This window comes from Rhododendron vialii, chromosome 12a (genome assembly GCF_030253575.1).
Source record: "Rhododendron vialii isolate Sample 1 chromosome 12a, ASM3025357v1".
In the NCBI taxonomy this organism is placed as follows: Eukaryota; Viridiplantae; Streptophyta; class Magnoliopsida; order Ericales; family Ericaceae; genus Rhododendron; species Rhododendron vialii.
The window spans coordinates 28,589,945-28,607,682 of NC_080568.1; the positions used below are offsets into that span (position 1 = coordinate 28,589,945).

The following is a 17,738-nucleotide window of genomic DNA, read 5'->3' on the forward strand; positions in this document are numbered from 1 at the left end:
CAGCCACGGATTAATGGCCATGAGACTCGTCCCCAAGCACTGAGCCATGCAAGACTAGAACCCATGTCATCGTTGTAATCAAACATGAGAGTAAACTCCTAACCACTAGACTACCGCCCTCGACCACTGCTCCACAATACTCCCATTAACCATTCTAATTGTTCCACAGATATTAACAGTTGATTCTCATTACGCAAACCAGCAGACTAATCAATGCAATGCAAACTGGAGCTATGAGACTGTGATGTGCATGCAGTAGAACAATCCTACATTCTACTCCTGCCATCACCTAGGCCCGAGTTTGAGAAATATGGAAATTGAATCGGGCTCTGAAGTGGTCATCAATCTCATCAATAATAACTCCTCCAAACTCACCATTAGTTGTAGTTTTCTTCCTGTCGCACCAAAAAAGGAAAAAAGATCCTCGATAAAGATAAGACTTAGAACTCCTTTCCAAATTCAGTAGAAGCCTGAAACGGCTTCATCAAAATAAGTTTACTTCAACAAATTAGGTTACTTCCAGAGACTATCTAGTTGAAAATAACATCAATCAAGTTCTACTACAGTACTACCAAAGGCTAAAGGAAAAGCATAAAATTATCATGCAAATATGCTATAAAATACAACATCGACCATTGGAATTATGGGCTTGTATGGGGGCGCCTCTTATGACAAAGTTTCTTTAAATTATGCCGAGGAAATTAACCAGTGTCCTCTGCCACAGAGGTGTAGGGTATGCTTCATGTCGTGATTTTACCTTGTAAAAGCTATCCAACAGTTTCATGAGCCAGAAACTGGGGAAAATAGACCTGCTTCGAAGATCTCTTTAACACTTGTTTAAGGTCCTAGGAATGCAAAATTTAGATCGGAAAATGCTCAACGTCCATCGAAGGGAAACCAGATTGTGCTATTCTCATTCCTCGAAGCAAACTCTTTGCTGTTTCCTTCTCCTGAATTCAAAGAACAAATGGAAAGTTCATAAAACTAGTAATTATGCACGCGTGTCATATATGTTGTTGCTTGTGGAAATCATTAAGTAGGTGAGCAGACTACAACTCCATAATACACAGAAACAATACACTGCAGAGAAATAAAGTGCAACTTACTGGGCCAGTATAATCCAGAAGACGGGTACAATACACCTCTGCTTCTTCAAATCTCTTTTGGGCTTTACAATAGGTGGCAAGGAAGAGCAAAGCTTCAACCATGTTAGGTCCTTCCCTTTCTTCACCTTCCATCCTTTCCAAATCCTTCTTATAGTAAAACGCTGCCTCTTCCAGACGCCCAAGCTCACTATGCAGCTTTGCTAGCTGGTGCAGTGCAATAGCTTCCCTATCATTACAATTTGCTGCTCTTCTGTAACACTTTATCGCCTCCTCAAGCATATGAAGCTGTTCAGTTTCATAACACTGAGCCATGGCAATCCACAACCGGGAATCGTTTGGTTGCAAGAATACCGATTTTCTGAAATAATGAAGAGCGTAAAAGGGCATACCCATCATTTCATATGCTTGACCTAGTCCGTACCAAGCTCTATAGTCGCAAGGATTTATATCTACAGCCCGGCGATATGCATCAACAGCAGCTGGGGTGTTTTTCATCTCTACATACTCGTGACCCATGAGCGTCCAAGCTGATAAATAATTTTTATTTAATTTTAGTGCCCTCCTAAAATACATAACTGACTTCTCGTGCTGCCCTTTCAGACTGTAATAGTTTCCAATAATGCAACAAGATTCAGGTCTGTATTTGTCAGTCAAGAATACCCTATGGGCAAGATAGCTGAGGGCAGAGAAACATTCTTTCGCATAAAGCACATTAGAATACATATCCATGTCTTCAACCCGATAAGGGTCATTCCTTAGGAGTTCTTCAAATATAACTTCAACTTGTTCAAATTCCCTCAAACTGTACTGGGCTTTTGCAATTTGAGCCTGGATGTAGTTGCTGAAACTAAAAGTTCCTTGTAGATTCTCGTACTTTGCTAAGGATTCATTGTGCATCCTTAGTTCTTGGTAAGCACTGGCAAGAAAGAAATCTTTCATCCAATGGTTATTCAGATTTAGGTTGTTCAATGTCTCGATTGTAGTGCACAAGGACTGCAATTCAGACCAAGCACTCCAATTCCAAGGGTAGCTATTCACGGACTCCATGAGCACAGCACAAGCAAGATTTTCACTGCCTTTCTCTTTGAGAACAAGACCATACAAGTATAGCCCAAAAGGGTCAATCGAACCGTTCTTTCGAAGAGTTGATAACTCCCTCTCAAGAGAAACCAATTCACGATTCACTGCATCGCTCTTTCCCAAGGGTCCCTCAAGTTCTATCGTCTCTTCTTCTTTTCGCTTTTCTCCAGCCTTTACAAAGCAGAAAAGGGAAAAACTATAAATAAAAGTACAAAAAATAAATCTAGGATAGGTAATCTATAGACCTGATGCCATGATATCTTTAGAATCAGTTTCCAAGATAAAATGCGCAAAGCAATCCTAAAACACTTCTACAGAATGGCATTATTTTATTTATAAATAAATCAATGACCTTGCCGTAAGCAGGTAAGAAAAGTACCACAATCCAAGGATACATTCACTGTGATCAAAGCATGAATGAGAAATTATCACAACTTTTCCATTTAAATGTAGGAATACCTTATCAAGACACAATAATGTAGAAGAAAGGAGGGAAAGATCGAAAAAATTCGTTGACAGATATCAGTCTGTTTCTTCTAATAAAAGAGGACATTTTGAGGAAGAATTGTGGAGCAAACAGAAATAGAGTAATTTCTGGAAAAACACTTGGATGTCATGTGCTGCTGTTTCATTGTGAGATGTCCAGTAAAACAATAAAGGAAATATGGCCCAGTACTTTGTTCTTGTGAGAAAATGCAACTTGCTATTCAACGGACCAAACACAAGGAGTGCAACATCACAGCAAAGTTGTTACTTTATTCAGCTCTCTCATCCGCCACAAGCTTTCGTGTTTTTTTTTTTGTTTCCAAGCATATAAAGGGTTTTGATCCCCATTACCACTCCTTCTGAATGGTTTTTCCAATGAAATGTCTCCTCCCACATTTGTTTGTTGTTCCATGACTAGTACAGAAAAACCAAGGTGTTTCTATTAAAAGATCTCACAGTGGTAGAAACTCATTTATGGACATTGCAGTACAGCCCAAATCCAAGCACAGTTTGTTAGACAAAGACGACTGGAATGTATTCCGTGAATGTAGCATTGATCCCTAATTTCAATAAAGTTCTGATTTTCTTAAGAAATATTGATCACGAGGTCCCAAACATAAAATTTAGCCTGACTTTTAGTGGTGGCCTTATTTGAAGAAAGTTACCACCTTTCGTACTGGTGTTTTGGGACTGAAATGGGTTTTAAACATGCCTTTGATACCTATTCACAGAGTACAAAGATAAATTGATTCAAGATTCCACAAACGGGCATTTATTTTATACTGTGGATTCACAAATATTGACACCCCATTAGGCAACGGGTCGGGTTATGAACCCCCAATTTCTGATAAGCAGATAGATCACAAGAATCTAGCTAATTACCTTTCAACTTGCTCCCAAAATATTGTAGAGTTCATTTTCAATTGGAGTTCCATATTTTCCCCCACACAACGAAACTAACTCTATCAACTGCATAACAATTAAATTAACAACATTCAACCAACAAAAACACCGTGTTTGTTTACCCTAGTAAGCTACTCAAAGTTCATGTTTGACAGTGGAAAGCACATTATTCACAGAAGTTACTGTTCCCTATTACCCTAAAACCTGAAACCCAAATATGCAATTAGAAAAAAGAGAGACAAAATTGGGAACTAACCAAGCAAAGCGCATACCACCGCAAGAACACAGCTTTCTTTCCGATTGAATTTCCTTTTAAATAGCTCCCAAACTAATTCTAATGAAATTTAATTTCCTCAAAAAGTTCAATTTTTCCATAACATGAAACCAACTCTTACCAACTGCATAGAATGTAAACTAACAATATTCAATCAACAGAACACTGTATACGTTTACCCTAAAAACTACTCAACGTTCAGATTTGAAAGTTGAAAGCACATTACTCGCAGAAGTTACTGGTCAGTCTGGTCCCTATAACCCTAAACCTAAAACCCAAACCCCAAGGGTTGGCCTAGTGGTCAAGGCTTGAGACTTAGGGTTTCCTCCTTCCTAAGGTATCAGGTTCGAAACCTCTAAGGTGTTATCAGTCCATACAGATCTTTGCTCTTACTTTAATTGGGACCCCTGCAATGAGGCGGTGGGATTGGTGCCCCAAGATTAGTCGAGGTTCGCAAAAGCTGGCCTGGACACCTGAGTTATCAGGAAAAAAAAACCAAATCTTTAACAAGCAAAACAGCGCATTATTATGAAAACTAACCAAGTATAGGGCATAACAGCGCAAGAACACGGCTTTCTTCCCGGTCTGGTCCCGGAGCACGTGAGCAGCCCTTCGGTACTCCCGGCAGTCGAAATAAGCTTTCGCCATTAGATAAAAATCAGAGTCCACGGCGGCGCCATCGTGGTCTCCTTCCTCCTCCGGCACCGGAGAGCTGGACACGTAGGACACGCCGGCGGTGGGCGTCGACGTGACCATCTCGTTGGTGCGGAAGCGCCGCCGGATGCTGGAGCTCTCACGCTGGAACCGGGTGTGCGACGGCGTGAACTTGGCCGGATCTTGCTCGATCCCCACCAGCTGCTCCGCTGCCCTAAGTTCATCAAACCAAAGGCGCAAAATTTGTAATTCAAAATATTTTCTTAAGTGTATGTTTAGGGTTTTCTGAAGGGAGTAGTAGATTACCATTTGGAGGCAGAGTAGAGGCAACGGTCAGAGAGATGACGGATAGCAGTGCGAAGCTCGTTCCTGCAATTCTCTTTTGTGCCCATCGACGCTTCTCTCTACTCTCTCTCTCTCACTCTCTCTGGTTTCTCTCTCTTCAAAATCTGAACATGGGGTCACTACCGCGCCTGAGTTTTTTTCAAAAAAAGAGAGAAAAGGCTTGGGTATCTGGGGATTATGACGAGTCTTACCCGTCTGAATTTATAGAATCGATTTTCTCACTCTCAAAATTGAAATAATATAAGTTGATTTTGGTATTTTTTAAATTGTTAATTTTTGGAGAGTATCAAAATTAATATGAGTTGATCTTCGTACTCTCCTTGAAATTACGGTTAACAATTTAGAAAGTGTCGGATCAAAAAAAAATTGGGAGTGCAAAAATTACTCCCTTTTATGAAGCGAGTCAATTATAAGCAAGTTTTAATTGAGTTGATGTTTTTTTTTTTACTTTTTGGATCGGCAAAAGTTAAAATAGTATTTTATTTCAAAAAAGCTTGAAAAATGGTACATCTAGTTGGGGATAGAGGAGGAGAATCCAACCAAAAATTGAATGTGGAAAAAAAAAACATCCGAAATGAGAGTGAACTCAGTCGAGTTGATGTTGAGTAGCTTGAATTTTTCAAACATCATTAGTTGAATGAGCTCGTTAGTAGTTTGTTCAATCTAGGATGAAAAAGAAAATCAAGAAATATGTTTAAGCTTTGTTGTGTAATAGCAAATCGATCTCAAATAAATTTTTAATGAGCGGATCAAGTACAAACTCGAATTTGTTTATTAACGAGCGAAAATAAGCACAAACTCAAATTTGTTTATGAACCCTGCTCTGCGTACCCGTATCCTACTCTTTTCTCCAAAAATTTTATTTTGTGAGCCTCGTTTTGAACTCAAATAGATAATTCAAACCGTTAATTTTGTACGTCCCTTAAAGAAGAATATATCTGTAAAAAATTCAACTTGTTCAGGCGCCAATAACATGTGTGAACAACTTGTATTTTGTTGTTTATGGTAATTACAACTCTAAACTAAACATCACTTACAAGAAAAAGAAAAAGAAAAGGCGTTATTTGTGAACATATCGATATTTAATGAATCTGATTTTTGGCAGGGATGTTAAAGTTTGCGAAATCCATGAGATTGACGGTTCAGATTACAAATGTGCGTCCGGAATGAGATCTAGAAAAGAGACTTTGAAAAAGTAAAGAGTAAAGAGGTATGAATAGGAGCTTAACCTGCTTCTGCTTGACTATCCGAATTTAAGAGGATTATGTTCGATATATACACTGTTACAAAAACATGAGTTTGGAGATTGTTTCATTGTTAATAATAATCTCACCATTATTATAACAAGCAATTGAAAAAAAATTCCTTCAGTATTGTATAGTATTGGTCACTGACAATCCAATCAAATAACGGTAATCGTATGCAGTGCAACTGGTGGTAGGGATGCAAATGAACATGGTTGTTTTGCAACGTGAGAGTTTGGGCAAGTGTTCAGTGAGAGTGTGTGCAAGCGTGTTTGTGCATTTTTTTTTTTTTTTTGGCGTCTCTACCATTATTGGTTTCTAAACAGCTTGACATATCGTGCCGACAAGCAAGCGAAATAAAAGCAATCTAAGCCTTTTTATTTGATTTGGAAAATATCAATACACAAATCGTCAATTAAACACCCAAACACTAATTGCTTTAGTCCTAAAAAAAAAATAGAGAGAGAGAGAGAGAGAGAGAGAGATTGGCAATGCCATTATTGCTGGATTTACAGCCAAGCTATAGTATTATTTCCTCTTGGACACTCATATTAAGGGTCTTGTTTGGAAGGACGATGCTGTTGACCACCACAACTTCATCTTCAACATTCACAGCTTCACCTGGTTATAAAAAGACCAAGTTAAACTCAGTAGTGGGCGATTTGAGTTTCTCACTTAACGAAGGAAATCGAAAAATCTGGGAAACGGAGAACACAAGAGGAAAGTACCAAGAATCGTAATTCCAAGTTTCGCATTGTGATCTCCTCCAGCCTGAAATCAAGATAGAAAACCAGGAGACTTGTTAGATTCTTACCCCGTTCCTTTAGGCCGTGTTTGGACCAAGTATATGTGAAGGGGTAACAATGTAAACAAATATTGGACGAGAGAGCAATGAGGAACTTGAGTCATAGCTTCAGAAAGTTCTTTAAGAGAAAACAAGCAAGAGCCAGGGAATTCATCACAGCTTTCAATCACAAATAGAAGAATTTTGCTCGTTGGGAGACAAATTCAGTGGTCATTGGACCTGCTCTGAGCTGAGATGAAGCAATCTGATATGCCATTGGATGGCATCACAGAAGGATTTATGAAGGCTGAGTTAAAAACCAGATTATTATGTGAGAAAACATTGCTTAGGAAGAAGAAAACCGACCCATCTGAAAATAATAGATAGCTTAATTCTGACAAATAGGACGAAAGTTATCTAATAAGAATGGCACATTAAGATACACATTCTGAGAATTTCCGAAATTAACAAGATTGGCATGTTGGGATAACACTCTGACTTACTTGGACTCGAGACCATCTACCGATAGAAGATTTCCACCCAACAATTGCATGGATAACGACTGCATTTTCCTGAGACACAAAAGATGGATGTCAGTGCTAGTGGAACTAACTGCAAACTTTCATCTCCTTTAATTTGGTTAACTACCTTGATTTCGACATCATCCAGAATAATACAGCTGATGAGTCTTACGCCGGGTCCCACACGAGCATTTGCAGATATAGAGACATTGGGACCAATCTGTTCCAAAGGGATAATACAAAAGTTACTTCAAATGAGGACATACCCAGGATATAGAAGCAAACAAAACAGCATAAACTGACTGACCCATCTTGGAGTCTGAGAACTTACTCTGGTGAAAGACATAACAAAAGTTGATATGATGAGAAACGAAAAGTAAGAACAAAAACACTGCATCCCAACCTTTTAAAGTCTAAATCCTAGCAAGGATCGTATTCCTAAGTATGATCCTAGCAAAACATACAATGACAATGTATCAAAAACAGGACTGGTTCCGACTCCATCGATTTATTTTGAGGGGATAGTAAACAATTTTCTGAAGACATTTAGCTGATTTGAAAACATATTTTAGTTGTGTATTCATGGGTTTATATGTTTTTTTTTTTTTTTTCAATACCTTTGGGAAGGAAGTAACATTTGATAACCTGTTGAAACACAAACTCGTCTCCTAGACCATCCAGTAAATTGGCCTTGTTGATGGAACTTGAAGTAACAATATTCTAGCTCTTTAAAATTTTAGACAATTACCCAAACATCAATACCACGTCATACAAAGGGCTCTGGACCATCAATGCCATATAATGGAAACTGCAGGCGTGAGGAGAGAGAAACAAAATTACCTTAGCAGTTGAATGTACTTTTGCCGACGGATGAATGTAAACATCACCAATGATGGATGCACTATTTGTACCATCCCCACTTGCCAAAAGATGAGAGGAAGTGCACCGATATTGGGCAAGATACAAAGCCGAGCACTTCAAAGCCATACTACATGGTATGGAATCAAAGAGCAACATGATTGTTCAAATTGCAGAGTTGAAAAAATAAAAGATTTCAAGATGTGTATCTTACCCAGGAGTCTTGATTTGTTCCCAGAAATCCATGGTTTCATATGTGTATAGTTGCTTCTTCCCTGCAAGAGGGGATAGAATATCTTGATCCAATCTCACAAAATCTGACGGAAGACTCCTGTTAGACGATAGGAGAATCAGAGAACAATTTAAAGGAAATGCATATTTTCTCAAATCATAGTTGGTAATATTATTTAGAAGCAATACTGATTACCCATGTCTTAATGATAAACGAGTTCATATTCATCATGACTTCCATGTTTACCACAGAGATACCATAATGATCTTCAATCCGAAAATAAAGCACACAAGCCCCTCCAATGATGCTCCCATCCCAGTAATATCACGCCTCTAGTTCACTCCCAGTTGGAGCAGGTTTGAGTGTATCCATTAATGGGACTAACTAAGCTCGAATCAAGCTATGCAACCCAAATAGCACAAATCCACTCAAAGCTCGAGTGGCTAGGCAAGGATACACACAAGAGATAGGCAAAAGAATCCATAAATTCCTCAAAAATATCCACTCAAAGTTCGAGTATCTAGGCAAGGATACACACAAAATATGGGCCAGGAAATCCATAAATTCATCAACTTTCATCTGGAGTAAAAGAAACACTACAAATGCTTCCAAGACTGGAGTAGACCAGCTGGTCATACTATCTTGCATAATAATGGCATTGTGTATATGTCTCACAAGAAACACAAAACCATTCTGGTCATGGAGGTGTTTGACGCATGATGGGTTTTTTCAAACCAAGTCGCTTTTAATGCCTCTGTTATAACTTATATGTAATCTGGGGATCGAACTTTACAGGCAAAAAAAAAAAAAAAAACATAAAGCAGAGAGATGCCTGTTACTCGGTCTTCGGTAGAACTCAACTCCAAAAGCTAGCTATTGAAATGAGGGTGCCCTCGCGCTTATATACTTCATATTAGTTTGGTACCAAGACAATGTGGGACTTCGCTTCACAGTGCCCTCCACTGAATCAGGCTCACAACACAAACTCAATGAACCTTTACTACCGCTATCGCTATGTGGTACAAAGAGTAACTCTCATAGCAAGACAATAAAAGGCACCCCTTATTGGAAATCAAAATTAAAAGTTCTGTTCATACCCTATGGGCTATGGCTATTAGACCTCCAAACAGTGCAAGAAAAGGATTGGCAAATCAAATGCATATCTAATATGCAACTTTATTTTCAACCATGGATAATTTTGTCACTTCCATGCACCAGATATGATTCAATTGTAATCCTCTACATGCAATATATATTTCTGGTACTTTCATGCATCAGGATCGTTCCAATTTGAAAGACAGAATAGTTCGAATGAACAAAATCACTCGGAAAAGATATACCAAATGCTCTCTAGAATATCCTGAAAGTTTATAACAAAGAGGCATAACCTACTGGAAACGGTGGAGAAACAATACTAATACTAACAATGTATACTTATTTTAACTTTATCTACATGGTACTTGCTTTTCACAAAAGCACATAAAATATGGATACCTTGTCGCGGACTGGAGAGCATCAAAACTGGACATACGCCTCAGATTCGCTGAAAACAAGGAAATAGAGTTCAGCAGGCCATCATGTGTCTAATATCATCTCAAAATTTGAAGAAAAAATCTACTGTGTGACTCCAGTAAAAGCAAAAAATTAATTTAAAATCCAAGCATCATATGCAGATAGCCCCTTTCTGATAGAAAGTAAAATACATGTTCAAATGGCCTAAACTGTACACTGAGAGACAAAGCGCCATGTTATACAATTGGTCACAAGGAAGAAGAACCAACGCACTTCATAGCAAACAAAGGAAAGGAATAGACTGATGACAGGCATTTCACATGGAAAAAAGTAACAAAATGATAATCAAGCATATTGTTCCAATCATCTTGTAGAATCTCCAAATACACTTGGATGGCCACATTGTAAATCCGTGTGATATATTATACCATACCATTTTTACGATATTAAGACTCAGAATATATTGAAATGCACGTAATGACCAAGGCCCGTAGGCGGATGAATCCAGATCATTGGTGATGATGTAGTACAGAGAAACTGCTACTCACATGCACTATATGACATACAAACAGAGCCTCTAACACTGACCTCTATCTTTCCGTTGTGTCGAAACACCTCCAATTGCCGTAAAAATATCCGGCGTAAATATATACACACCACAATTTATTCGATCACTTACCTGCAACACATACCATTATAGACTAAGAAACGAAGACAAAAGCAAAGACAACAAAAAAATGTAGCTGAATCCTGATCTTATGCATACAAAGGTTTCTGGTTTCTCTGTGTAATGCAAGAGTTCATTTGTAACTGGATCAGCCACCAGTTCCCCAAACTGGCTGGCTGACTCTGCAGAAACCTGCACGCAAAACAAAACCAAAGGGACACAAATGAGGAAGACATAAATCAGGAAGAACAACTTCTTGAGAGGAATAAAAAATATTGTTATTGCAGCTTATGCTTATCCAGAGAGCCTATACATCTGTTTAGAGACCTTAATTACTAGGATCGTTCCCATTCCCCCATATCTTCTATGAGCCTCTGCAAAAGTGCAAGGCAACAGGGAATAATAAAATTTCTGAATGAAAGGGTACCGTGAGAAATCAGAAAACAAAAATACACAACCAGCAAAACTTGTGGGCAAAACAAGATAAATTACCAAGCATCGCAGGCAATGGAAAACTGCAGCAAACATCACAATTTAGTAGGAAGATATGCGACTGCCATGCACATATGTAACTATATTAGCTCCGGTAGCAAAGAACCAATAAGACTTGATAGATAATGATCGGAAACAACTGGTATATTTGCTTTTTTATGCTGAATTAACAAGCTATCAATACTGCTAGAGAACAGTACGCTCAACAATCACAAAAGTAAGAGGTGAAGCTTTCGCGGAAGTATATAGCAAAAGATAAAAACCGGGTTGTCTTCCAATATCAAATCTCTGAAGTTATAGAGCCCGCCAGCTGAGCCGTGTGGTTTGTCCTCTCTCAAGTACCTAATGGCATTATCGACAAGAAAGAATACTGAGAACCCAGATTCAACAAACATGTTGAAGTAAAAAACATACTTTCATAACTAAGAAGAAATGGGGAAAAAAAATCAGTAAAAGGGAATAAGTTACCTGACGGGAACTTTGAGCTCATTAGATATTGAGGAGACGTACAATGCGAATTCACGCTCCTCATAGAAGCCAACGAGATAGATCTGTGCTAGGTTTGGGATCTATAATGGAAACAATCACAACAAATCAACAATATGTTGTGGTCCAATAAGCTCGAAGTATATTGGGCATTTTATAAAGCATTGGCATCTCAAATTCAATCACTTGGTATATCCACTAGCCAAGAAGTAAACAGTACGTAGTATGAGAAAACCAACTTTTTGTCTATGAATTCAAATCTTTATGTACCTTTTTACAAGCAGATATTGGATGGTGCACCATAGGCTGGCCGGCCAATGGAAAAAGTGGCTTTGGAATATTTAAAGATAATGGCCTGAACCGGGTACCTGCAAATGCGCGCGCACACTTACAGACATTAAAAAAATTTAAGCTACACCTCAAAAGAGCCTCATTACTCATTCAAGAAGCAAAGTTTTGCAAAAAAAACAGTGTGAAATTGAGAAATCAAAGTAAATGTCACGAAATTATAAACCAACATGCCCGTATTCTGTGTTCTTTAATAACATTTATGTACATCCATTGAAATAGTAGGATATACAAGAAATCAGTCTTCCAATTGGGAATACAATCAAGTTTAGTCCTTAACTAAAATAAATTTACCTTGGTCTCCAATAATTTTTCTTAATTGCTTCATAAAACAGAACAAAATACTCCTAAAAGTAATGTAGGTGTTCCAATTACTTTTAAAAAATGACAAAACAGTTTACACAATCCATTATGCATGGAAGGTTCACTTTTCTCAATAAAAACCTAATATTTATCAGCTCGACCCTCGTACACCAACATGATTTAGTGAAATTGCCTCTCATGATTCAGAAACCCATATACACACGGAAATCAGAAAAATAAGAAAACGATCTCCATAAAACTGAAAGAGCAAGATTAAGCAATAGTAATCACAATTCAAATCAGATAATCAACCAAAATTCGATACTGACAAGGTTTTAATTCCATACCTTTGGTCGGTCCACCCACCATTATCACAGCAACCACTCTTTCCTCCGAGCTTCCCATTGTCCAATGTAAGATTTCTACAAATGAGTTCAACACCCTCCGAAATTGTAATAACTCTCGATTCTTCTTCTTCAATTCAAGTGATACGAAGAAACGAACATGGTATATACTAGTTGATAATTGATGCGGTTGCTTCGTCCATTTCTCGATGGGAGAGGTGAATTATTTGAGATACGGATAAAGTTGACAGCTACGAATCAGAGAGGGGGATGGCACGGCTGAACAGAGCAGTATCAAGTGGAGCAAAAAGAGTATAGAATATAATTATGTGCGTGAGAGATTCCGGAAACGGTAATGTAGAGATACAGTGAAGTGTCGGTGCACACAGAGAGAGAGAGAGGGGGGTGGGGGGGAACCACCACTCGCCTTGCGATAAGTTCGAAAGGGGGCCAAATGGTAACGAAGCTTCCACCTCTGCATTCACCAGCGCTCTCTCTCTCTCCCTCCCTCTCTCTCCGCGGATGTCTGTCGTTTCTCTCTCTAGAACTTCGTCGTTATTGGGGTTGGGGGCTTTCCGGTGGGCCTGCAGGTGGGGACAGGATATTGTGTGGCCAACTTTTCCTAAGAGAAGTAAACATACAAAAATTCTATAACCACGTCCCAAATCACACCCAAATACACACTCTCTCACAAAACAAAAGGGTTCCGCAGTGTATGTGAATGATCGGAGAAAGATAAAAATAAAAAGAAAAAAAATAATTAGAGATAGGTGTAATAAGTGGATTTTATAGTAGGGTAATAATTTAGAGTCCAAATCCTAAAAACGCAACTAAACAAGCCCGGATTTTTGCATTTCAGTGGGAGCTGGGGCAAATAACCCAACTCGTGGAGAGGTTTTTTTGGAATTGCATAAATATGGAATGGAGGAAAAGAAATATTTCCCATACATGAAACGCACCGATCGAAATTTTCCATACATGAAATGGAGGAAAATAAATTTCCAAACAGAAATCCTATTGGTACCGATGGTACCATAGGGAAAATGCACCGACGGCCACCGGACGGCCGATCCGAGCCGTCCAAAAATTTTAAAAAATAAAACTGAGTGGCCATACGCGAGAATGAATGGCATCCGAGATGTGTAGGGTACTTAATCCGAGCACCCCTTTTTCGTGTATATATGTATATACGTGTATATACATGAAAAAGGGGTGCTCGGATCAAGTACCTTACACACCTCGGATGCCATTCATTCTTGCCCGCGCCCACTCGGTTTTATTTTTTAAAATTTTTGGACGGCTCGGATCGGCCGTCTGGTGGCCGTCGGTGCATTTTCCCCATGGTACCATCGATACCAATAGCAGCACTCATTTCCAAAACATGGAGTTGGTTTGTAATCGAATCTGGGTTTGAGCCTAAGTTGTCCTTTCTATGGATCTAAGTTGCCCCTTTTATTAATCTAAGTTGCTCAGTTTATGAACTTAAATTGCACCTTATATTTTCTAAGAAAAACAATCAGTGAAGCAAATTGGTAGCTAGTAGCATAACTTCTTCACATTTCCAAGTAAACTAGACAAGAAATTTCAAATAGTAATTCCTAGAATCTAAAAGAAAAAGTATAAAGTGAACGTCAGAAAATATATACCTTATTTTCTCTATCCTTTCTCTTCCTAAAAGATTATTCAAAAGACACTAATCTCAAAGTACTTTAAAAACTCAAATCTATAAGTTACACAAATCCCAAATTTCTCAGAAAACAATGAAAATGATAAGGAGATTGAAGAAATGCTCAAAAAATCGAACACCCAGGAAATTTATAGAAAATACAATTTAGGTTCATAGAAAAGGCAACTTAGGTCCATAAAATGAGCAATTTAGGAAACCCTGTGGCCCACTTGAATCCAGTAGTACTAACATATAGGAGTATTGGTAGTTATTAACGCCCTCTTCCGCTAAGAATTTTTTCTTTTAGTATTTTGTCTTTATTCATTTTTTTTTTATATATGCTTGTTCATTTTGCACCAAATTTTTTTGACTTTTTGATTCGTCTCAACGATATGAATCAGAAAAGTAAATTTTTTTTACTTTTATCCAAATATTTTGAATAAAGACTACTTTTAAGTAAAAAAAAGTAACGGCTCAAAAAGCCCTTAGAGAAACTCAGCCTAAGAAGGCTGCCCATACATAAGCCCAAATAAAGTACTCGGTATTCTAGGAGTACGTGGCTAGCTAATCGCCCTATTTCTCGTTACCTAAGTCACATAATTCGCATTCAAGTGCAAAAGTAGGAGTACAAGCGTGAAACTGCCTTCAAACACATCTCAAATTAGTAAAATCCCCAAGAGCAGTGTGAAAATTGAGAGCAGGAGTGCAAGACATTTTAGAAGGATTACTTGACTAAGCTCATGAAACGAGATTTATAGGAGTAAATGATTGGCATACTTAAGTCAAATACAGGTGTTTGAAAGTGTCTCAAACTCTCAAGTATGTGGCTCTTATGTGGCTCTCACATATATCTTGTGATATTCGTGTGCATTGAATAATTTTGAACATATGTATATCAAGATCTGCATTCTGATAGCTGGATCTTATCTGTATCGAAGAACATCTTTTATTTTCTCAAAATATCAGTTTGTAAAAATATTTAACAACTCAAAAAATAATTCATAAAAATTCAGACATGACAAGAATTTTGCAACAAACAAAAAAAAAAAAAATCCCATTAATATTTGAGCGTTGGAGAGAGTTGGAAGAGATCCTGATAAAATATGGCATAGTGGTTGTGCTAGAGTTTGTATTAGCTCGATTGGTACTGTAACAAGATCAATTTTTTTCACTTTTAATTAGGTCTAAGCAATTTCTTGGAGGTCTTGCTAAAAGCGTCAGTTGTGCTCGTCGACATTTTGGCTCATCTCCGCAACCACCACCACTTTCCAACCGCCTCCATTATTGTCAGCTCCCCGGTCGACCACCACGTATTGTTCTTAATGAGAGAAGGTTGAAGAAGGCTCTAATGGAGCCTATAAACAATAATCCATTGTTTTCTCTGCAATTGGAGTGTGGCAAAGACTGAGAGTGCGAGGCCGAGAGAGAACCATAGCTATTTGGTCGTAATTTTCTTTTGGTCTTAGACTCCTTTCACTGAAATAAACGATTAAACCAATGGGCGGGACCAAAGAAGCAAACCTATTAGGAGTAATTAAGATATGGCACCACCCCCTGTGATTACCTAACCTAATAATGCTACCTCTCCCTAACTAGGAAAATGATTTTTTTCCTTTTGCTGCAAGTTTTGTTTTTTTTGTTTTTTGTTTTTAAATGAAGGTCATCACCAAGAAAGATGATCAATCCCGACAAGTCAATTTTATCCCCAAAAATTCCTTCACAAGTAATCCCTTGTTCTCTACGCAAGTCCTAAGCAAGGTAAGAACACATGGTCATATTGATTGTGACCGGTACTAGTATTTTATTGTTAAACTGTCCGTTTGGATGCGAGACAAGAATGATGAGTATTATTTATAAAAAGAGATAAAATAGTAGAGGATATTATTTAAGAACTGTGGACCTACATTAATGTGATTTTTATAGAAGGTTGACAAAAAAAACAGATGGTTTAAATGAGGGATAAAATATTTTTGCAGTTGAAATGGAGGAGGAGGGAATATTATTTCGGCCTCATCCAGGGTATTAACACCCCAAAACCCACCCATAAATAATACCCCGCACCCAGATAACCTAATCCCCCCACATCTCTTATACCACTTGTCTAAATGCTTCCCAAACCAAGTATTATTGTCGGCCCCTCCTCCTTATCCCCACATAACTTATTTATCCCCATCCGTTATACCTCATCCAAACGGGAGAAAAAGGCAATATAGGAAAATCTAATAATCGCTTACAACTTTTCCTGCTTTTGAAGTTGGGAAAGGTATGTTTTTTCAATCTATTTTGTTTCAAAATCAAAATTAAGCTTCATTCTAATGGGCCAGCTTCATCTTGGTGGGCCGTTTGATTAGAAAGAAATTTCGATGAAAAGTAAAAGTGAGAGAAAGTGGGGGAAAAGAAAAAAAAAATTGAAAGAAAAATTATTTCTTCTATGCGTTTGGTTAAAATAAAAAATTTCGTAAGAATTTCCAAAGAAAAATTATACTAATTACTAAATTCCCTTAGCATAAATATGGATTATCATAGAAAAATGAAAACTATAGGCAGTTAAGCTTTACGAATATCTTCACTACTTCCGATATCACTTCCATGAGCGGAACGATGGTTTCCAACCCGGAGGTTTTTTTTTTTTTTAAGCTTGTGTAGGTTTCCAAACTTTTGAGTAGAGAAACCATGCTTGGTGAGATGGTTTGCTCATGTCCCTCCTCCGTGGAGACCTAGGTTCGAGTCCCACGAGGGGCGGGGTTTGAAATTTTAGGGCTATGGATAGCTTCTGAGCTTCCTCGTTAACTAATTTCTTACTAACTCCCGCTAACTAGAGTATAAAATATGGAAAAAAAACATTTTGAGTAACTGCCCACTAATCAGGCCCAAAATTTGGAGATGTTGGACGTGTCAATTTATTGTCTGGATTGTCCACTAACTACTATTTGGGAAGGCTCATACTAAGCAAGCAACCCGGCCCACCCAACTACATTCAAAGTTGTGCCAGTTTTTTGGCACAAGTTTTGTTTACCTGGAGAGCGGGTGTAGAGCGGCCGATTCGGTCATTCATCTCGACACGGACGTATGACTCGGATTGGATTTGAGCAGATACAAATATGAACTGTCCATTGCTCTGTTAAGATCAGAACTATCAATTGTCGAGATGAGCGGCCGAATCGGCTATCCTGCACCACTTTACAGGTGCTGCTTGGCAGCTATCACATGTATGCCAAAACAAACTTTACAAAGTTTTAGAACACATTTTTTAGAAGCTCTATTTGGATGACTTTTGGCTTCTGCTCCAAGTCCATGAATTGATGAACTTTTATTTATTAGATTAATTAATTGCACAACTGAATATTTGGTCGCCATCGGGAGACGTTTAAAAATTTCATGAGACAGAATACTCTCTCTCTCTCTCCAATAGAAAATAACAAGTGACACCTCG

At 38.1% G+C, this 17,738-nt stretch overlaps 2 protein-coding genes across 2 annotated transcripts; both read right to left on the bottom strand.

The window, feature by feature from the left end:
- Window positions 1-431: 431 nt before the first annotated feature.
- LOC131311481 (anaphase-promoting complex subunit 8) lies at window positions 432-5,009 on the bottom strand. Its single transcript, XM_058338970.1, has 4 exons — window positions 4,810-5,009; window positions 4,390-4,717; window positions 1,107-2,357; window positions 432-950 (listed from the first exon to the last, which is right to left on the bottom strand). The coding sequence occupies exons 1-4, from the start codon at window positions 4,893-4,895 to the stop codon at window positions 861-863; spliced, it is 1,755 nt and encodes a 584-aa protein (XP_058194953.1). The 5' UTR covers window positions 4,896-5,009; the 3' UTR covers window positions 432-860.
- Window positions 5,010-6,449: 1,440 nt separating this feature from the next.
- On the bottom strand, window positions 6,450-13,258 carry LOC131310933 (uncharacterized). Its single transcript, XM_058338208.1, has 15 exons — window positions 12,643-13,258; window positions 11,915-12,012; window positions 11,627-11,727; window positions 11,422-11,500; window positions 11,159-11,219; window positions 10,994-11,040; window positions 10,766-10,858; window positions 10,588-10,678; window positions 9,982-10,030; window positions 8,470-8,586; window positions 8,238-8,385; window positions 7,525-7,617; window positions 7,380-7,448; window positions 6,821-6,863; window positions 6,450-6,713 (listed from the first exon to the last, which is right to left on the bottom strand). The coding sequence occupies exons 1-15, from the start codon at window positions 12,698-12,700 to the stop codon at window positions 6,613-6,615; spliced, it is 1,248 nt and encodes a 415-aa protein (XP_058194191.1). The 5' UTR covers window positions 12,701-13,258; the 3' UTR covers window positions 6,450-6,612.
- Window positions 13,259-17,738: the final 4,480 nt, after the last annotated feature.